Genomic DNA, 21,313 nt, shown 5'->3' with positions numbered 1-21,313 from the left:
CCTGTTCTAAAAAATACGCAGTAGGATGTTGTCATCCACCTTCCTCCTGTTGTCATGGCAACCATTGATGTCATTACAGTATCCTTTGGCCTGATGAGTGAATATTGTGATATTTTTTTGGGGGGGGTGGGGGGGGATTACAACTGTCTGTGCTCGAATCATTTTCTTTTTCTCTGTCTCTTCCCCCGAGAGTTTCTGTGACAGACAGCCCGCGGAAGGTCTCAATGGCAGACAATGCCACTGAACACATACTATAAATAACTGCATTTAACTGGAAAATGCAGCCGTCTTTTGGGGAAATTTGCTGCGAGGTTGCTCTTCTCAAATATAGAATGAAAGTGTCAACCTATCTTTTCACATTTTATTTGATGTTTTTTCTTTTGTAGCAGAACAGGTGTTGAGCAGATTTTTATGGGTGGATCCCATTTAACCCTTTGAAACCTAAGCAAGCATTTGCACAATTTCTTTAAAAAAACAACTTAAGAAGAAATTACCTAGAAATTAGGGAGACATTATTAAACAGAAAATTACCTGAAAATTAGTTAACAACCAAACAAAGGGGAAGGTAAAAAAAATACACCAAAAAAAACAAAACAAAACAAAACAGAGAAATGACCTGGAAAATTGCTTAATTTTTAAAAAAGTATTTATGAAAATATAATAATGCTTATTACAATTATCATGCACTGGACTTTTTCCCCAGCTATTTTAAAAGTAATTTCCCAGATATACTTATTTTTTGCAATTTGCGGATCATTTCTTACTCAGTTGTTCATTTTTCTTTTTCTCATGTTTTTGAAAACATTAAACCAATTTGCTTAGGGTAGGTTGAAATATTTCTAAGAGGTGCTTGAATGCAGCACAAGAAAAATGATGTGGTAATAGGTTTCGCAGAGTTAAGCTGCTGTCTCGTAGCTCTTTTCACCGAGTCAAATTAACTTTGAATAAAGCAACAGATGCAAAATGTGAGGTCATGTCGCCTGAAATCTGATCAGCACGAGTGTGACCCATCCCGTGTTTCAGACTTATCAGTTTGGATCAGCAGTACCAAACAGTGTGTTGTGCACATGGTCTGATCCCAGGAAAAGAAGTGAGACCCTGGTTTCCATGAACAGACTGCCCCCCCCCTCCCCTCACCTACCTCTGGTGGTGTATTAGTGGGATTAGCTGTTCTCTGTCTGAGTGTGCTGATTGGATTGACGTGTTCTCTCTACATGAACCTTTCCACACAACAGGGACAAACCTCTGCTTTCAAACGGCACTGAGAGACACTTTTATTTTCTTGTAGAACATTGTGCTTTGGATGCATTCACAGCCTGCAGTCTTCTTCTCAGACATGAAGCCGAGGTCAACCAATCAGAGCTCTGCTAAGGACAGGCCCCCTTTAGCCACACTTTGCTATCAAAAAGGTGTTTGAGTTGCTCGCAGTTTAATAAATATTGACAGGCGATCTCCATGGAGATGGACTAAGTTTGATGTCAGATCAGTGATCTCAGCCATTGGTCACGCAGTGGTACTTATCAGCGGTGATGAATTATTCAGTCCTCCCTTGTGCCCGTAAACACTGAGTATAAAGGAGTTCTGCAAAACATCTGTTTGTACAAAAGGGGAGTGGAGTTTGTTGTCAGGTTGATGTGTGTATGGTGAAGTCTGATTCTTTTTTTTTTTTTTTATCTCAGAAAAGTGTGTTTCAGTCCACATATAGAATTCTGCCTTAAAAAGGGTTGGTGCACCCAAATTCTGAAAAAAAACTCACTAGTGTGTAAATAGTTTTGGTTTTATTTTTAGGGCCAGAGCGCAGTGGTGCAAGGACTCTCTTGGAATGCAAGGAATTATTATTTTTGTGCCAAATGAATTGCATTTTTGGAGGTCTAAACATTGGTATGCATGTCCGGCCTGGCAAAAAATGTAGTATTTTGGTGGTTTCCAAAACGGGCGTGGCAAAATGACTCCATAGCGCTCCCTAATGTGTAGCACAAATGGCCAGTTTCACCTACAATTACAAGGCGTGTCCAATCTTTACCCGTTGGTGATGAAAATTTATCAAAGGTCCGCACAAAACTTTTACGGTTTTCCCATGATGTGGCGTAGAATTGTAATGTTTTGCCATAAAACAGGAAATTGTTGTAACTTTGGTGTACATTGTCCAATCTACCTGAAACTTAATGGGTTTGATAAAAGTCCCACCCTGAACACTTTGTATGACAATATTCACTATCCGTTTTAGCGCCACCTAGAGGCCACTGTAAATAATGTTTTTTTATATTTTCATAAACTCCTACACAATTAAACCCACAGAGTTAAAATTCTGTCTGTATAATCTTAAGACCTTCCTGATGCACATGGCGGCTTGTGTACCTAAGGTTGCTGGTTCAAGTCTTATATGGACAGGCTGCTATCTAAGCACAGAGGTAAAGGAAATATCGAAAACACACAAAGTGTCCAGAGGTTTGGCTCAGTGGGTAAATCAGGTGGATAGTGTGCCTGAGGTTGCTGGTTCAAGTCTTGTATGGAACACATGACATTTGACTTTTATGGTATAAACAAAATAAAATGTCAGCTGATATATCTGTCTGCTCTTCTGATATTAGTCATCAATGGCGTACCTTGCAAAGAATACTTAAAACGGTAAAAAAACACACAATTGTCTCCTTATCTACTGAGTTTTCATATACTGAATACTGATTTTCCCTGCCAAGAACTTGATTGATTATTGGCTGTTGGCAGTTGAGTTTTTGCAGATGTCACTGCTGATACTGAGCTAAAGGGAACGACGAAAAGATGTGAAGTGTCTGGAGGTTTGGCTCAGTGGGTAAATCAGGTGGTTAGTATGTCTGAGGTTGTTGGTTCAAGACTCATCCGGGACTGGTGAGATTTGATTATCGTCCTGACTCATAAATCAGTTGCATTTTCAACAGACGTCACTGCCGATACCGAATTTTGCGTTTCAACACCATATGACCCTTATATCATCAGAGCAGACTGATATATCAGCCGATATTTTATTTCATTTATGCCATAAAATATAATTTGGCTGTAGATTCATACAGTTTAGACACTGATTGTGATATTGCAGAACAAATTAAGGCACGTAAAGTTGAGTGATATATCATTTTGGCCGATAAATCAGGTGAAGTAAAACCAGTATTGGCAGGTGCATCTAGAATACTGGACTATTAGCGTTGTTGGAGATCTGCGCTGTCTGAGTGCCCTTTAAGTTGGCGATGAATTGGTTGTCAACCATTGTTGGTGAAGGGTTAAAAAGACTCAATCATGAATGGAAATGACTGCACATTGAAGGAGGAATAGCTAAGATGTCTATGGAACTGTACGTCCTACATGAGAACTGGATTAAAGCAATAGTCGGCCAAATTTCAGGTTCATCTAACCACAGTTTGTGCTGCATATCTCAAAACCAAAACTCTGCATGGCTATATATTACTAAAAGTAAATGACAGTGTTTTTCTGTAATTAAGTTGAATCATCCCTTTAATGTGATCTGGCTTGAGAGAGGCGTCCCTTATGTTGTCATCTTGTTTAAACAAGAAACCTTGTGATTTAAATGTGGTGATACTCCTGTTGGATGTGCCTGAGTCACCATTTTGTGTATGCAGATTTGACTTCAGGTAAATTCCCCTCAGCTTACCAAACTCGTACCAAACAGCAATTAAAAATAGCTCAGCACATTTTCTCCTTTTGCCTTCTCACCTGTTACTCAGACCAGCTGAGTAGAGTTTACTGCCTCAGGGTAAACCTGTCCAGGTACGCTATAATTTACCAGCTAGCAAACAAATTATCTTTTAAAAGCTTCCTCTTGACTACTTGCTCTTTTGTTGTTGAGTCAAGAACTACACATCTGTCATCTCCTCTGGAGTTGTGACAGGAAATATTTAACACATTTGTGATTGGAGCTGGAAAAGCAATAAACCTGTCAAAAAATGTTTTAGTTCCTAAAGTCTAGCAACAGAACCAGTCCTGTAGCTCCTGCTGGATGTACTACCTCAGGAACTTTAGTTCTGGTTGAAATTACTTCAGGTTCAGCTTTGACTCAACAATTTACATGAAGCACTTGGAGTGATTCATTTTTGCGGGTCATTAACCTGTGCCTTCACCATGCAACCCTGTGGTGCTATCAGACTTTGTAGCCACAGGACAATTGGATTATGTGGAAAATATAGCAGAGTATGTTTGATAATTAAAGGGACAGTTTACCCTAAAATCAAAAATACAAATTTTCCCTCTTACCTGTAGTGCTATTTATTAATCTAGACTGTTTTGGTGTGAGTTGTCTAATATTGGAGATATTGGCCTTAGTCTGCTTACTCTCCAGTATAATAGCTAGATGGCATTAGGCTAGTGTTGCTCAAAGTGCCAAAAAGATGCATTTGAGAAATTCATCAGCCATGCCTCTCTCCAGATATTATAACCCAGTTACTCAAGATAATCTACAGTTGTTGTGAGCAGTTTCATATAGGAGCTACATTCTTTCCATCTCCCAAACTACACCGCTAACTGTATCATCCTGCGAAAGGAAGTGTGCATCTACTCAAGGCTGGGAGGCTAATGCTCATGACAGTGCAAGATGTTAACATTAATGGCGTCCTCCTCTAGTGAACTGTAACATTAGCAGTGGCATGGCCAGTGAAAATATCAAGCTGATATTAGTCATCAATGGCGTACCTTGCAAAGAATACTTAAAACAGTTAAAAAACACACAACTGTCTCCTTGTCTACTGAGTTTTCATATACTGAATACTGATTTTCCCTGCCAAAAACTTAGTTGATTATTGGCTCAGTTGAGTTTTTGCAGATGTCACTGCTGATACTGAGCTAAAGGGAACGTCGAAAACATGTGACATGTCTGGAGGTTTGGCTCAGTGGGTAAATCAGGTGGTTAGTATGCCTGAGGTTGCTGGTTCAAGACTCATCTGGGGCTGGTGAGATTTGGTTATCATCCTGACTTATAAATCAGTTGTATTTTCGACAGACGTCACTGCCAATACTGAATTTTGCGTTTTAACACCAAATGACCCTTATATCATCAGAGCAGACTGACTCCTCTAGTGAACTGTAACATTAGCTAGCTCAGTGATGCTACATGGGCAAGCAGTATTGAACTAATACCCTTTTTCCAGCCAAATTCATTGTGTCACATTTGACGTCATGGATCGCCGGCAAACAATTTAATAAGCAGGTGAAAGCAGCATGGAGGCCAGTGAAAATGTTTTGGTATACCTCTTTTTTTATTAGTTAGTCTCTTTCTGAAATTCAGTGGCAACTGGATGGACACAGACGGTATTTTGTGGCAGCCTGTTATTATATTGTGCTGGCAAAGGGGCTGAAATTAGGGTGTCCACTTTTGTTCAGTCATTACTAGCAATCAAAGACGTTCAGAACTGTAGCAAAAAATACCTTTCACTACTGCAAAGTCATTTGTCCTGGGAGTGAGTGCAAGTGCAAATTTTAACCTTTCTTATTAAATACAAGAGCTAAATCTTAGTGGGTGCTAGTGGTTTTTTTTTTTGTCCAGTGGAAAGATGCACGCCTCCTTCTGTGCAGTGATGCAGTTAGAGGGTGTAGTTTGATAGAAAGAAAATAGTTCCTACATGAAACTCATAATAAGGTCTGTGGTTATCTTGAGTAACTGTGTAAACATTTCTGGTGGGTTTTCAAATGTATTTTTGGCACTTGACACTTGACAACTGAGGAGGTTGTGTAATGCACTTTGTGACACGTGGTTAGACATTTTTTTCACTACATTACTGATTTGTTCTGTCTCCTACAATTGTATCTAACCTGACCTAAACAACACTGCCCCCATGACCTCTGGTGGTACTGCGGCGTTAGTCCATGGCAAAGCTTTCAGAAAACCTATACAGACACAAATACACAAAAACAGACAGAATAAACATACAGTATGGACAGAAGGCTCAATCCGTGCCCATATACATATCTAATGTTAAGCATATGTGAACCTTAAAAGAAAAAAATGTGTACTTTTGGTTTTGGCATGAACTATCCCTTTAAGTATCACCTCTGTAATCGTGTTTAAATGATCATGATGAACACAAGCCATGTCATGTTAAAATCTTAACATGTCATAACACACACTGACAGATTATATGTAAACACGTACAAAAGAAAACCCCCACAACATTTTTATGTTCAATAAACTTTTTTAATCTCAACAGCAAGTTAGCTTATGTGTGGTCAACATCAATGAAGGTAAATATAAAACTGGATTTCTATTGATAGATTGTTTTTGTTTTATCAGCAGGAGGTGAAATTATGATACTTGGAAACACATCCACTAGAATCTTCATGACTTTAGTCTTCAACTACAGAAATATTGCTATAATACTTTGAAATGGCATACACTGATTGACCAACAAGAAAAAAGCACGGTAGAGAAGCTGACAAAGAAGCTCCAAAACTCCACACGGTGGGTCGTACAGGGAAACTTCTGAGGGACTTTGGTTTTGTACCTTTGTAAAACCTGGCTCTACTTACTTTCGGAAAAAAAAAGCAATCATAAGAAAATAAATGATAAAAGGGTTCAATCAGAAATAATGGCGCAATTCAAAAATCTTAATTTAGATTGAAAATATGAAAAAGTAAAAGGCACACTGAACACTTTTCACGTTCAACACAAAGTTCAACTCGGTGCACTGAAGATTCACTACACCACTAATTTGTACAAAGAACACTTGTCGTAAACGGACAAGTGTTTCTCTTTCTTGGATTTAAATCAACAATCAGATAAAGTGTTACTGTGTCTGGTCTTTCTTTGAAAGAAATGTGTTTTGTGTCCATTATTGGTGGGGAAGAGAGAGGAGAGAGGTGTTTCCTACGGATTGCGGTTCGTTTCATCTGCCGCGAAACAGCAGAGCAATACAATCCTTTCGCCACCTCCTCCTCTCTCGCTACATCTTTTCTTCCCCTTGTTGTCAAAGTGCTCCAGTATTTAACATCCACAGATCATCATGAAGCTGTTCTAGCCTGACCATTGGTAAAATGACAGCAAACAATCATCAAAGTATTCACTTCATGGCGAAATCCATCCTCTGACACTTAAACACTGTATCAACAATTTTAATTTTCAGCAAACAGAATTATAATTTCATGTTGAAGCTGCCTCACACTTGTATTTTAGCAACTTCTCTTTCTAAATGACATTTTCAGTATGACCCACAAACGGGTTTCAAGCTTCTTCCTGTCTTTAAATGTGGGTGTATGACCGTACAAACTTAACCAGCATTTGTCAATTTTAGGGTGGGACTATTAACATAACCACAAGACCTGTTTTGCAACATGTCTTGTGGCTGCAGCACATTCAGGCCATTGTTGTTAAGTTATAAGTATCTCTGCCCTTTTGACTTTTAAATGTCAGAGCTAAATGGTGACTTAGTCAGCATTTGTTCGTCGATCCTGAGATCAAAACTCTGTTAGGCCAACAGTTAGTCTGCTGCAGAGCTGCTGCAGAGCTTACATAGGTAGAAGTACAACACAGCAACAAATCTGATAATCAGTGTTTTGTTTAAGGGAATATTTCACCAAAAAATGACCATTTGTATATCAATTAGTCATGGCCTATTAGCTTGAATTTGTAAAGAAAACTTAGTTTTGCTCGCATGCCACAGAACACAGTGAAGATATGATTGACAGAGGACTACCTTTAACAACAGCAAAACTGTACCAAAACATCTGTTTACAAACTCATTCACTATATATCCAAGTCTCAGTTATCCAGTCGTATGTTCAGTGCTTCCCAAACATACATTTCACTAAAACCTTACAATTTAAAAATGAACTGAAAGCGAAACTTTCCTTTCAAAGCCAAAACTAAGGCTTTTTGTGTTTTAGCAAAGCAATGTGATTGAGAAGTACTGAGCATACGACTGGATAAATGAGACTTGGATTCTTTTCTTTTTTTAAAGATTATTTTTTTGGCATTTTTGCCTTTAATAGATAGGACAGAGTGATGGCGTGCAGCAAAAAGGGCCATGAGCTGGAATTGAACCCCCGGCCACACTGCAGCAAGGACACTGTCTTCATAAATGAGACGCCTGCTTTATCCACTAAACCACCAGATGCCCCAGAGACACTTGGATTCTACTGCACAAGTTATGCAAGAGTTTGTGAAGAGATGTTTTGATATAGTTCTGCTGTTGTTAAATTTGGTTTCTAATCAATCAATAAATAAATATGTTCGCCATTTTCTATGGAGGTATGCAAGAAAAACAACAGTGTTAAAAGCATTTTAGGATGGATTTTTCCTTGTCTTGCACAGGACTGCAACCGCAGTTGGTCCACTTTTTCTAGCCATCATTTAAGACTGTTAACTGCAACTGTAAAGACTCTCAGTCACACCACTTTAGAGTCTGATTGTGAACTCTAAGACATCTGCACGGTGCAGTATACAGACTGAGAGCGACTGTCTTGTTTTGACGGCTAATCTGACAGTTAAACCCACGACCACTGAAGGTCAAGCAGTCTGACAGATGGTCACAGTCCAATAATCTCATCTCGAACCCTCTAATGTTGGCTGTCTTGTTATTCCAATGAAAATTAGTTTGAAGAAGAAAAAAAAAAAACATCTGGCAGAGAGGATACATCTGTGTGCTTCAAGTAGATTGAACATAGTCTAGGTGATGTAAAAAAAAAAAAGAAAGAAAAAAAAGATCTCTCTTGTTGCTGGTTCGCTGTAGGTCAAAGAGCAGTGGTGAGCCTGTAGTCAAAATCCAGTGTCAGCTGATTGATGTTTTGCTGATCTTTGTCTCACAGCGGCTCCAGTGTCAGAGAGAGAAACATTCTTTCATGAACTCTAATGCGGGGAATCTTTAAGGGGTCGTTTTATTATTATAAACATGATCCATCATTAACAGCACAGAGGCATGACTGGAGCACTGAGGATGTAAACCAGAATTAATCTAAACGCTACGACTGTGCACCAAAGCACAATTTGTGTTATTGAATGGAGACGTCAATACAGTGTTTGTTTGTTTTTCAGACAAATGACGCGATGGAGGCAGTTTTTTTAAGTATGAATTGTGCAAATACATCCTTCTCTCTCTCTCTCTCTCTTCTGCATGCACACATACACACGCACACACACACAAAACGGTCTCCACGCTCGACCCTTCCAGGGTGAGTGGGGGGGTGGGGGGATTATCTCCTGGTTACATCATCAGCTCAAGTGATGTCACTGCTGACGACTCTGAGGTCCCCGGGAACAAATCAGAGCTGGCTGTACAGGTGAGGCTTCCATTCATAATCTCTCAACATCAAGGATTAATATTGCTTCAGTATTGCCACAAAAATAGAATAATATTGACTGTCTAAAACACCGCTACTTCTCAACCAAACACACGTTAATTACATCAGCCCTCATTTATCAGGCAAATGCATGACCCACAATTCATTTGTTAAACAGATGTGTGGCCATTCCACCTGCAAAACTGGCAATTATCCTCATTTTATGAGTTTAATGAGACCCGGCATGTGTGTGCAATCTGATGGAAAAGTGGGGAAAAAAGCAGTTCAGTAGTGTACAAAATAAATCAGGATCAGTAGTTCTAAAAACACAAAGAAAACCCAAAAAAAGGTATTATTTATGTCACATGACACAAAAGCCTGCAGCTACAGAATTATGTCCTGTGCATCTGTTACTTTCAGTGACTTAAGCGCATCTAAAAGGTGCATTACTCCACAGCCTGGTGCTTCATTAAGCACGCTTGTTTCGGCAAAAATGCTACCTGTTAGTGTTAAAGCCTTTGCACTCATGGATACAGCCATCAAGTTAGCCTTGGCGCTCACATACGTGTGTGAAATCATTATTATAAAACACTTTTAACACTTGAATTTGTGGTGATGTCAATTGTACCATGATAAATGAGGGCCATTTACTCTGGTTCAATTATTTTTTATCTACTGAAATAAAAAAAAATGCACAAGTGTTTTGAGAACTAGTCTATTGTTGTTGATGGTGTCCTTTTAAATACAAAAACCACTGCCAGCCATTGTCCTTATCTGACAGTCAGTCCTAAATTATTTCACTTCCAAACCATTTCTAGGTGAGATGCTGCACTCTGGCAGCCTCCAGGATGTGCAGCAACCCCCCCACCCCCCAGGCTGCATGGCGCAGTCCTCACAGGTGTCACAACGTCCGTGACAACAGCAGCCTTGCCAAGTCAGCGCGGCGGAGCTCACATTGTGCCACATATCAGACCTGTTCCTGCCTCACAGAGCTGATGACAACTACAACAGACGAAGGGGAGGAGAAAGGGAGGTAGGCTAAGGGAGGATTGTGGTAGAAAGGTTGTCTGTTCATCACAACTAAGAAATGAAGTTTGTATTAGTCGTACAAAAATTAACACTTTTCCTTCCCTGTTGCTACGCTTGTGACCTCCACTTATATCTCCATTCTCTCTGCTCTCAGCACTGTAGGTTCTCATTGCTTAATACTGCTTTCTATGAACCTCCTCAGCAGGCATTAGTTGACTAGTACGAAGCCATGCTGGGAGTCCACGGTCTCCATCATCTCACTGTCCAGGAGGGAGCCCTGCAGCTCAGGCAGACCCAGGCCGCCTGACTGCCCCGAACCAGCCAATACCCCCCCCACAGCTCTGGCTTCAGCCTCTCCTGGAGCAGGCGGTGGCAACAAGATGGGGTCCAGAGGGAAGTCATACTGCTCTGGGTGAAGCCCCTCAGAGCAGGGGCCCAGGGCCTGCTGCTCACAGCCTGCAGAGTAGCTGAAGCCCATGCTGCTGGCGGAGGCTTCATGAGGCAGTGGATGATGGAGCTGGTGGTGGAGGTGAGATCCGGGGGGCAGGTGTTGGGTGTAGTGGTGGTGGCTCATGTAGGGATCATAAACAAGGCCCTCGCTCGGTTCCATCAAGGGGCTCAGGCTATGAGGGTGGCTGAAGGGAGGCGAGGCCTGAGGACTGCCCTGCTGCTGGGGCTGAGGCTGGTGGGCGGCTGACATTGGGGGGCCCTGAGGGGAACTCTGAGATGTTGCCCGGTCCAGAGCAGGGCCGCCCGTTGGGTAGGAACCTTCAGCTATCTGCATCTGGTTGAAGTAGGCCTGCAGCCCCATGCCCTGTGACTGCTGCAGGTACATCCTCTTCTGGTTCAGTCTGTTGGGAGCACAGTAGATACCACTTAAATCAAGATAACACTTTGAATCAAAACAAGGATTTAGCAAAATGCTTGGAAAATGTATGCACGAGGTCGAGCCTGAAAATTCTGTAATCAAAGTGGAACTGGAAAAATATAACTGAACTGAAACATGGTTTTTCCTGCATGTTGTACATGCGAATGTTAATATAAGCTGGTCCAAGACCACCAAACCGCTGCCCACATCAACTTCTGATTCAGCAATTCAAAAGGCCTGTTGTGTTCATTTATGGTTGGAGAAACAGTCGACCATTCAGAGCTTAGTAGATTTGATTTAAGATACAGTTGGAAATCCTCATAAAAATAACTTTGTTTCAAATTTGCTGAAACTGTCACTATATTCTGAAAGAAGTACAGGAAACAGATTGTCTCTTAAAATATATCATGTCCCTCCTCCTTCTTCTGCTTATAATGGCATTTGCTAGAATTGACCATGACTCACTTAAAACAACCAATGACAGCCGAGGAGTCAATGACTGTCTATGAACTACAGTCAACCTGCAAAACTAGGCTGCGCTGATCAAATATGAATCAAGATTCTGTTACTGGATCGCCTTTTTTGCCTCATGTATTCAGAGACATATTTTAGTGTGCTGTTCAACTTCAAAATGAGTTTGTGACCAAGCACGTTGGAGACAGTCAGTCGAAGTACACTAAAATATCTAAATATATTTCTGAAAACATTTGATATGAGAAATAGGCGATGCAGTAACAGAACATTCATTCACATTTGATCAGAGCTGCCTGGTTTAACAAGCAGTGATTGACGGCTGGGTTAGAGACTGCTTGGCTCTGATTGGCTATTTTCGTTCATGTGCAGTGAGGCTGTTAGAATTGTTACAAGGCAAACAAGTAGGCAGAGGCAAATGATTTTTTACATGTTATCTGCCTAATTTACTGCTGTGTGAATATAGTGAAAATGAACGTAAATATGTCTCAGCTGTAGCCTTAAGAATGGGGGTGCCCTTTTCCTACATTACCAGCTTGCTACCAAGCTACATCCATGAAAATAGTGACAGAAAAATGGGGATAAGCATGGATGAGGCTGATGCAGCTGTACAGAAATAACAAGTCTTAAACTGAGATGTTTCAATGTGAAACATGTTGACTGCCACACTACCAACTGTTACCGCAGCTAGGGCAAAACAAAAATTAAATAAACCCCTTCTAACAAGAAATCAGCAAACATGAACACTATGTAAGGCTGAATGACTGATGTGAAACAAAATGGCATTTCTGTGTAATTATTAGGCTCGATCATTGTAGCTCTCAAACCTGGCTTTATTCCTGATTGTTTAATAAAAGTTCTGTTCTTGTCATTGAAATACAATTTATGACTAAGTCTTCTTATTTGGATTTTTTACATTAAAGCAAATACTTTTTTTTTCCGCTCTAAATAAAATCTTCAAGCAGTCAAGCAGTGAAAGGTCACCTCAGCTAAATGTACACTTGAGAAAAGCACTGAAAATATTTCATTCAAAGGAAAAAAAAGGGGTGTAGCAGTGTGAATTACCTGTGTTCCTGCAGTTGTTGCTCTAAACTTCGAGTGTCCTTACAGAAAAGTTGGCAGCTAGCGGGACTGTTTGCCAAGACGTTGGCCTTTGGGGCAAAAGAGAGATTGGCACTGATGACAAACTGTTTCATTATTGTTGCATCGTGGTAGAGCTGATATCCAGTAAATTTCCAAATGATTTCACTTAATATTACAAGTAAGACAGGTGTAAATCAGGCATAAACTTGAATACAACAGCTGAATAGTCATATTGAGAGAGTGTAGTTGGTGTTGGACTGTACCTGTAGTCTATGAGTGAGGTATTGTGTCTCTAAACTCTGTCTGCGGGACAGGAGAGGTGGCTGCGGCCCACCTCGATATAAAGCTAGACCCTCCTGCTGCTTGGATGCCTCACCCTTCAATCAGAAACATAAAGCATTAGAACAAGGGAAGCTTGCTATTCATGCACACGCATGCACGTGGACATCCCAGATCCTCTCTCCTGTTGGCCAATAAGCTGTGTCGGGGTCTAGGTGCTTCATCGTGTGGTCTAACTGGATTATCCATGCTGTCTCCTGCCCAAATGCCTGTGTGGTGACTGATCAGCCAGATGCCTTTCTCTAAATGGCATGTACCACGGGGATTACACAGTAGTTAAATGAAATGAAAGCAAATTAAAAGGATGATGGGGCCTGAGCATCATAACAACAAAGAGCTGCGTTATTGCATTATGAGGGATGGACAAAAGTAAAACAACTAGATGTCTGCTTCAGTTAATTTTGTTTGTGTGTGTGTGTGTGTTTTTTTTGTATTTTTTACAGGAAGGCCTTGGGATTTTTCATAAATGGTTCCCCTTGCAGTGCGAGTATATGTGTGTGTGTGTGTCATTTTGTGAATATGTGTGCATGGCTTTGTGTGTGATTGCAGCTTGGGCCTATTGAGTGCCAGTTACTACTATGGGTAAGTCTGACTGACTTCAACAAAGGCTGCATTCACTTTGGCCTAGGCTCCAGGCCCCAGAGGGACGAGAGACAGTAAACAAGCCACAGTTGGCTGCCTCTCCTGGGGTTGCACAACAGCCTGGGTAACTGTTTTTTAAATTTTTTTTATTTCAGGGCAACATGGGGTGAGGATGGTAGAGACTGGGGCTGAGAATGAGTTTGGGAAGAGAATGATGTTGAATTGGTTGAGTTAAGGCCAATGTGTGCAAGTGTTTGTGTTGTTTTTCAGCAGGACTGACCTCCAGGAGGTTGTGCAAGTGGTGCTGTGGTCCCAGGGGGCCCATGGCGGCCCCTTCCCCAGAGCCCATCTGCTCCACCAACATCTGGACTTTGTTCAGTTCCAGGATGCCTTTGGTCCTCGCCAAGTTCTGGAGTTGCTGCCGAAACGCAACCAGACCTAGGAGCACAAACAAAAGTAAGTATTGATTCTTGCAGCTGATGAATACAATCAGTTCTCTCTTCATAACATGTCAAAGTCTCAATCCTCTTAGAAATACTGGCTCACTGATGTTAGCAAACTGGGTAATTGGTTAGCACTTGTCATTGCCCCTACTGATAATGTGGCTGGATGTACGTCTAAGCCACTGTGGGTGTGTGCAAATGTGACAGTATATGTTTGTGTGTGTGTGTGTGTGTGTGTGTATGTGTGTGTGTGTGTGTGTGTGTGAGCAAGTAGCTCTGATAAGACCCATCCAGTGGTGACGAGCAGTGGATGGGAATGATAGGACCTGACTCACTGTGATGGTGGGAGTTATTTAAAACCAGAGTCAGCAGTCTGACGCAAAAAGAATCCACTGCATCAACACTCTCCAAAGAGGATTACAGAGAATAAATAAATAAATAACAGGAAATACCAACTGGGAGTGCACAATGCAGGCTGTCAGTGTGATTCTAGGGAAGTAACATTTAAGCGATAGTTACAGTTTATACTTTGCTAAAGCGCAGGTAATTTACAACCAGCCGGCAAAGAATAATGTCACTGTAAAGGGAAAAAATGAAGAGGTAGAAGGTGTTTAACATTGTCGCTTATATTTTAGCTTCTCTGTCTTTCTGGTGTGGAGTAGAGATGAACCCTGCCTGCCACAGACTGAAACTTTGAAAAGGGAAAGAAAAGCAATGGGCTTGTATCAAGGGAGAGGAGGAGTGAGAGAGAAGGAGAGAAAGAAGGAGGAAGACAGCGAGATATGTGGGCTGAAACCTTTAAAAATATCTGTCTGTGATTCATAACCTGAATCATCACCGTCATATTCGTCAGAGAGACTGGAGAAGATGAGAGTAGGGAAGAGAGAGATGAGAAAAAAGTGTGTGAAAGATAGGAGGGCGAGCAAGTGGAAGAGGGAATGAGGTACTTGCGCATGTGTCTAGAAGGGTGTGAGGGAGCAGCTGCAGCAGGGGTGCTGCGTCTGTGTCATGTGAATCAGTGCTCTTCCTCTTTTCTGGTGCTCAGAGCCTCAAATGTATGCACATTGACATTTTATACATCAAACTCTATGCAGATCATGGCGGCTGGGCTTTCAGGAGACGTGTTGGATATGGCATCTGATTGGAGCTTTCAAAAGCTTGTCTTGTTGACTTCCACTTGAGACAGTGATTTTCTGTGTGTCGGAATATCTCTTAGCAATCTCTCAAGAGTGTGTCTGTGCTTGCTGCATTCAGCTGTGTGGGGAGAGCAATAGAGATACTATAATTATATTAGGAGATGTTAATATGTCTGTGACCATGTTGCAATTTTGACTATTGAGTACTTTACAATGTTTTGGTGTTCTTTTTATCCCCTAAATTGGTGATTTGATGATGTCAAGGTAAATTTTGACCGCTTATGATGAACAACTAGATGGAAGTTTTAAAGCAATGCCCTTTACTTTATCTGTCTCTGTGGGCAAAAGCTACATTAAATCTAATTGTGTTCCATTAATATTTAGATGCTTAACAAATTGAATTTAATTTAATTCAATTTAAAAAACCTTAAAACACCGTGAAATAGAGTAACAAGACACGTCATAGCATAGAATCTTACAAAAATGTCCAAAAGCACGAAAATAATGTATGAAAATGAAAAAAAAAAAGGCAAGGCTATAGTATGGCAAAAAATGTCATAAAATAACATGTCCCAAAAACAGCTTAAAACACCTTAAAACAGCATAAAATAGAGTGCAAAGATAAATCATAGCATAGAATCTTACAAAAATGTCCAAAAACATGAAAATAATGTATGTCCAAAAAATTACCAAAAAGGCAAGGCTATAGTATAGCAAAAATGTCAAAATATGACACGTCCCAAAAACAGCTGAAAACACCCCAAAACAGCATAAAATAGCCTGCCGAGAAATGCCACAGCATAGAATGTTGCAAAAACGGCCAGAAACACCAAGATAATGCATGTCCAAAAAATGACAAAGAAGGCAAGGCTATAGTATGGCAAAAAAGGCAAAATATGACATGTCCCAAAAAAAGCTGAAAACACTTCAAAACAGCATAAAATAGTGTAATGAGACACGCCATAGTATAAAATCTTCAAAAAACAGCCAAAAGCACCAAAATATAGCATGTTGAAAAAATGACCGAAAAAGCAAGGCTATAGTATGGCAAAAAATGTCAAAATATGACATGTCCTAAAAACAATTGAAAACACTTTAAAACAGCATAAAATAGCGTACTGAGACACGCCACAACATAGAATTTTCTGAAAATGGCCCAAAACGCCAAAATATAGCATGTCCAAAAAATGACCAAAAAAAAGGCAAGGCTATATAGTATGGCAAAAATGTCAAAATATGACATGTCCTGAAAACAGCTGAAAACACCCCAAAACAGCATAAAATAGCCTGCCAAGAAACGCCATAGCATAGAATGTTGCAAAAACGGCCAAAAACACCAAGATAATGCATGTCCAAGAAGTGACAAAAAAGGCAAGGCTATAGTATGGCAAAAATGCCAAAATATGACATGTTCCAAAAACAGCTTAAAACACCTCAAAACAGCATAAAATAGCACACTGACACGCGCCATACCATAGAATTTTCCAGAACTGGCCAAAAACACCATAGTAATGCATGTTGAAAAAAATGACCAAAAAGGCAAGGCTATAGTAAGGCAAAAATGTCAAAATATGACATGTCCCAAAAACAGCTTAAAATACCTTAAAACAGCAAAAAATGGAGTGCAAAGATAAATCATAGCATAGAATCTTCCAAAAATGTCCAAAAACACGAAAATAATGTATGTCCAAAAAATGACAAAAAAGGCAAGGCTATAGTATGGCAAAAAATGTAAAACTATGACATGTCCCAAAAACAGCTGAAAACACTTCAAAACAGCATAAAATAGTGTAATGAGACACGCCATAGCATAAAATCTTCAAAAAACAGCCAAAAACACCAAAATATAGCATGTTGAAAAAAATGACCAAAAACGCAAGGCTATAGTATGGCAAAAATGTCAAAATATGACATGTCCCAAAAACAGCTAAAAACACCTCAAAACAGAATAAAATAGCGTACTGACATACGCAATGGTATAGAATCTTTCAAAAATGGCCAAAAACACCAAAAAAATACATGTCCAAAAAATGAAAAAAAATGGCAAGGCTATAGTATGGCAAAACTGTCAAAATATGACATGTCCCAAAAACAGCTGAAAACACCTTAAAAAGCATTAAACAGCTTAAGGAGACCCGCCAGAGCATAGAATCTTTCATGAATGGCCAAAAACACCAAACTATAGCATGTTGAAAAAATGAAAAAAAAAAAGGCAAGGCAAAAATGTCAAAATATGACATGTCCCAAAAACAGCTGAAAACACCTTAAAAAGCATTAAATAGTGTAATGAGACCCGCCAGAGCATAGAATCTTTCATAAATGGCCAAAAACACCAAAAAAATACATGTCCAAAAATTGACCAAAAAAAAGGCAAGGCTATAGTATGGCAAAACTGTCAAAATATGACATGTCCCAAAAACTGCTGAAAACACCCTAAAAAGCATTAAATAGCGGAATGAGACTCGCCAGAGCATAGAATCTTTCATAAATGGCCAAAAACACCAAAATATAGCATGTTGAAAAAATGACCAAAAAAAAGGCAAGGCTATAGTATGGCAAAACTGTCAATATATGACATGTCCCAAAAACAGCTAAAAATACCTCAAAACAGAATAAAATAGCGTACTGACACACGCCATGGTATAGAATCTTTCAAAAACGGCAGAAAACACCAAAAAAATGCATGTCCAAAAAATGAAAAAAAATGGCAAGGCTATAGTATGGCAAAACTGTCAAAATATGACATGTCCCAAAAACAGCTGAAAACACCTTAAAAAGCATTAAATAGCTTAAGGAGACCTGCCAGAGCATAGAATCTTTCATAAATGGCCAAAAACACCAAAAAAATGCATGTCCAAAAATTGACCAAAAAAAAGGCAAGGCTATAGTATGGCAAAAATGTCAAAATATGACATGTCCCAAAAACAGCTAAAAACACCTCAAAACAGAATAAAATAGCATACTGACACGCGCCATGGTATAGAATCTTTCAAAAACGGCCAAAAACACCAAAAAAATGCATGTTGAAAAAATGACAAAAAAAGGCAAGGCTATAGTATGGCAAAACTGTCAAAATATGACATGTCCCAAAAACAGCTAAAAACACCTCAAAACTGAATAAAATAGCGTACTGACACACGCCATGGTATAGAATCCTTAAAAAATGGCCAAAAACACCAAAAAAATGCATGTCCAAAAATTGACCAAAAAAAAGGCAAGGCTATAGTATGGCAAAAATGTCAAAATATGACATGTCCCAAAAACAGCTTAAAACACCTCAAAACAGCATAAAATAGTGTAATGAGACACGCCATAGCATAAAATCTTCAAAAAAACAGCCAAAAACACCATAATATAGCATGTTGAAAAAAATGACCAAAAAGGCAAGGCTATAGTATGGCAAAAATGTCAAAATATGACATGTCCCAAAAACAGCTGAAAACACTTCAAAACAGCATAAAATGGTGTAATGAGACACACCATAGCATAAAATCTTCAAAAAACAGCCAAAACCACCAAAATATAGCATGTTGAAAAAATGACCGAAAAAGGCAAGGCTATAGTATGGCAAAACTGTCAAAATATGACATGTCCCAAAAACAGCTGAAAATACCTTAAAAAGCATTAAATAGGGGAATGAGACCGTCCAGAGCACAGAATCTTTCATAAATGGCCAAAAACACCAAAATATAGCATGTTGAAAAAATGACCAAAAAAAAGGCAAGGCTATAGTATGGCAAAAATGTCAAAATATGACATGTCCCAAAAACAGCTGAAAACACCCCAAAACAGCATAAAATAACCTGCCGAGAAACACCATAGCATAGAATGTTGCAAAAACGGCCAAAAACACCAAGATAATGCATGTCCAAAAAATGACCAAAAAGGCAAGGCTATAGTATGGCAAAAATGCCAAAATATGACATGTTCCAAAAACAGCTTAAAACACCTCAAAACAGCATAAAATAGCACACTGACACGCGCCATACCATAGAATCTTCAAAAATGTTCCAAAATGCCAAAATATAGCATGTTGAAAAAAATGACCGAAAAAGCAAGGCTATAGTATGGCAAAAATGTCAAAATATGACATGTCCCAAAAACAGCTGAAAACACCTCAAAACAGCATAAAATAGCACAGTGAGACACACCATACCATAGAAAACACCATAGTAATGCATGTAAAAAAAAATGTCAAAAAAAAAGTCAAAATATGACATGTCCTATTCTGTCATTTTCAGCTATTTTGCAACATTATGATGTACTTGGCTGTTTGACATTCTTTATTATGACGTGTCTATACTTTGTGGTTTTCAGCTCTTCTTTCGAAATGGAATTTTGGGAGACCAGCCAAGAATGGAAACTCAAACCCAGATCCTAACCCGAGCTGCCGATTCCACCCAAGGGAGATTAACCCCTTCATGAACATGCAAACAGCTGTACCCTGGCTCATGAGTATGTTTAACATATTCATGAATCAGCAGCAGCAGCCGTTTCAGCAATCAGTGGCAGGAAACCCAGCAGCAGGAGGAGGAAGCTTTGTCCCAAACATGACACACAATTTCTCTTCAAACACGCCACCCCAAAGCCAGCCAGTGAGGAGAGATGGAGAATGAAGCGAGTGATGACACGAAGGACCTCCAGATTAACAGAAATAACAAATCACTGTGTGTGCTTTTTGGGGGTTTTGTTGCTGTTGCCTTATCTTGCTTAGTCCTTGTGTTAGACAGTATATGTAACTCCCATAAAAAGGAGTAAGGTAACTGTTGCTTTTGATTTAAATAAAGCCTGCATCAAGCAGTTTTAACCTTTGTCTACCATCCCCTGGGTGTTCGCCTTTTTTTTTGTGTGGGCCTATTCAGAACAAACTACAAACAAATGTCTCCAGTGAGCTTTGATAGGACTGGCTGCTGTTATCATGATTTATGAGTTAAACGTTAGTAGGCTAGCCCACTTCAGCCAATCAATATGTCCAAAAAAGAGCTGAACACCACATATTAAAACATGTTGAGACATATCATATAAAAGGCTGTTGAAAAACAACCAAAAATACCATAATATAGAGTAATGTAAAAAAAAAAAAAAAAGGCAAGGCTATAGTATGGCAAAAAACTCAAAATATGACATATCCCAAAAACAGCTGAAAACACCTCACAACAGCACAAAACAGTGTGCCAAGACACGCCATAGTATAGAATCTTTCAAAAGCTGCCAAAAAAACCCCCAAAAAATGCATGTCCAAAAAGTGACAAAAAAAGGCAAGGCTATAGTATGGCAAAAAATGTCAAACTATGACATGTCCCAAAAACAGCTTAAAACACCTCAAAACAGAATAAAATAGCACACTGACACGCGCCATACCATAGAATCTTTCAAAAACGCCCAAAAACACAAAAAAAATGCATGTCCAAAAAATGACCAAAAAAAAAGGCAAGGCTATAGTATGGCAAAACTGTCAAAATATGACATGTCCCAAAAACAGCTAAAAACACCTCAAAACAGAATAAAATAGCGTACTGACATACGCCATGGCATAGAATCTTTCAAAAACGACCAAAAACACCAAAAAAATGCATGTCCAAAAAATGACCAAAAAAAATGGCAAGGCTATAGTATGGCAAAAATGTCAAAATATGACATGTCCTAAAAACAGCTAAAAACACCTCAGAACAGAATAAAATAGCGTAATAAGACTCACCATGGCATATAATCTTTCATAAATGGCCAAAAACACCAAAAAAATGCATGTCCAAAAATTAACCAAAAAAAAGGCAAGGCTATAGTATGGCAAAACTGTCAAAATATGACATGTCCCAAAAACAGCTAAAAACACCTCAAAACAGAATAAAATAGCGTACTGACACACGCCATAGCATAGAATCTTTCAAAAACGGCCAAAAACACCAAAAAAATGTATGTCCAAAAAATGACCAAAAAAAAGGCAAGGCTATAGTATGGCAAAACTGTCAAAATATGACATGTCCCAAAAACTGCTAAAAATACCTCAAAACAGAATAAAATAACGTACTGACACACACCATGGTATAGAATCTTTCAAAAACGGCCAAAAACACCAAAAAAATGCATGTCCAAAAAATGAAAAAAAA

The 21,313-nt window shown here is 39.4% G+C and overlaps 1 protein-coding gene and 1 long non-coding RNA gene across 5 annotated transcripts in view; one reads left to right on the top strand and one right to left on the bottom strand.

The window, feature by feature from the left end:
• Positions 1 to 6,156: 6,156 nt before the first annotated feature.
• sik2b (salt-inducible kinase 2b) overlaps positions 6,157 to 21,313 on the bottom strand; it is a 79,388-nt gene continuing 64,231 nt past the window's right edge. Inside the window, exons 12-15 of the mRNA XM_042487043.2 lie at positions 13,908 to 14,065; positions 12,970 to 13,083; positions 12,689 to 12,774; positions 6,157 to 11,135 (exon numbers count right to left, since the gene is read on the bottom strand). Coding sequence (XP_042342977.1) covers positions 10,493 to 11,135; positions 12,689 to 12,774; positions 12,970 to 13,083; positions 13,908 to 14,065 — 1,001 coding nt within the window. The 3' untranslated portion in view covers positions 6,157 to 10,492. The remainder of the gene's footprint in view (positions 11,136 to 12,688; positions 12,775 to 12,969; positions 13,084 to 13,907; positions 14,066 to 21,313) is intronic.
• On the top strand, positions 10,674 to 20,026 carry LOC148189357 (uncharacterized). 4 transcript variants are annotated; one of them, XR_015776809.1, is made up of 3 exons: positions 10,674 to 10,813; positions 13,898 to 14,083; positions 19,524 to 20,026. It is a non-coding gene; the product is annotated as an uncharacterized LOC148189357 (long non-coding RNA). The 4 variants fall into 4 exon arrangements; XR_015776810.1 differs by having other exon boundaries at positions 10,678 to 10,813; positions 13,901 to 14,083; XR_015776808.1 differs by lacking the exon at positions 10,674 to 10,813 and adding an exon at positions 13,626 to 13,751.

Source organism: Plectropomus leopardus, chromosome 6 (genome assembly GCF_026936395.1).
Source record: "Plectropomus leopardus strain MGB_pleo_1.0 chromosome 6, ASM2693639v1, whole genome shotgun sequence".
NCBI classification, from domain to species: domain Eukaryota; kingdom Metazoa; phylum Chordata; class Actinopteri; order Perciformes; family Serranidae; genus Plectropomus; species Plectropomus leopardus.
Note: the sequence above shows the minus strand (reverse complement) of the source record. Positions and strands in the feature narration are given on the sequence as shown.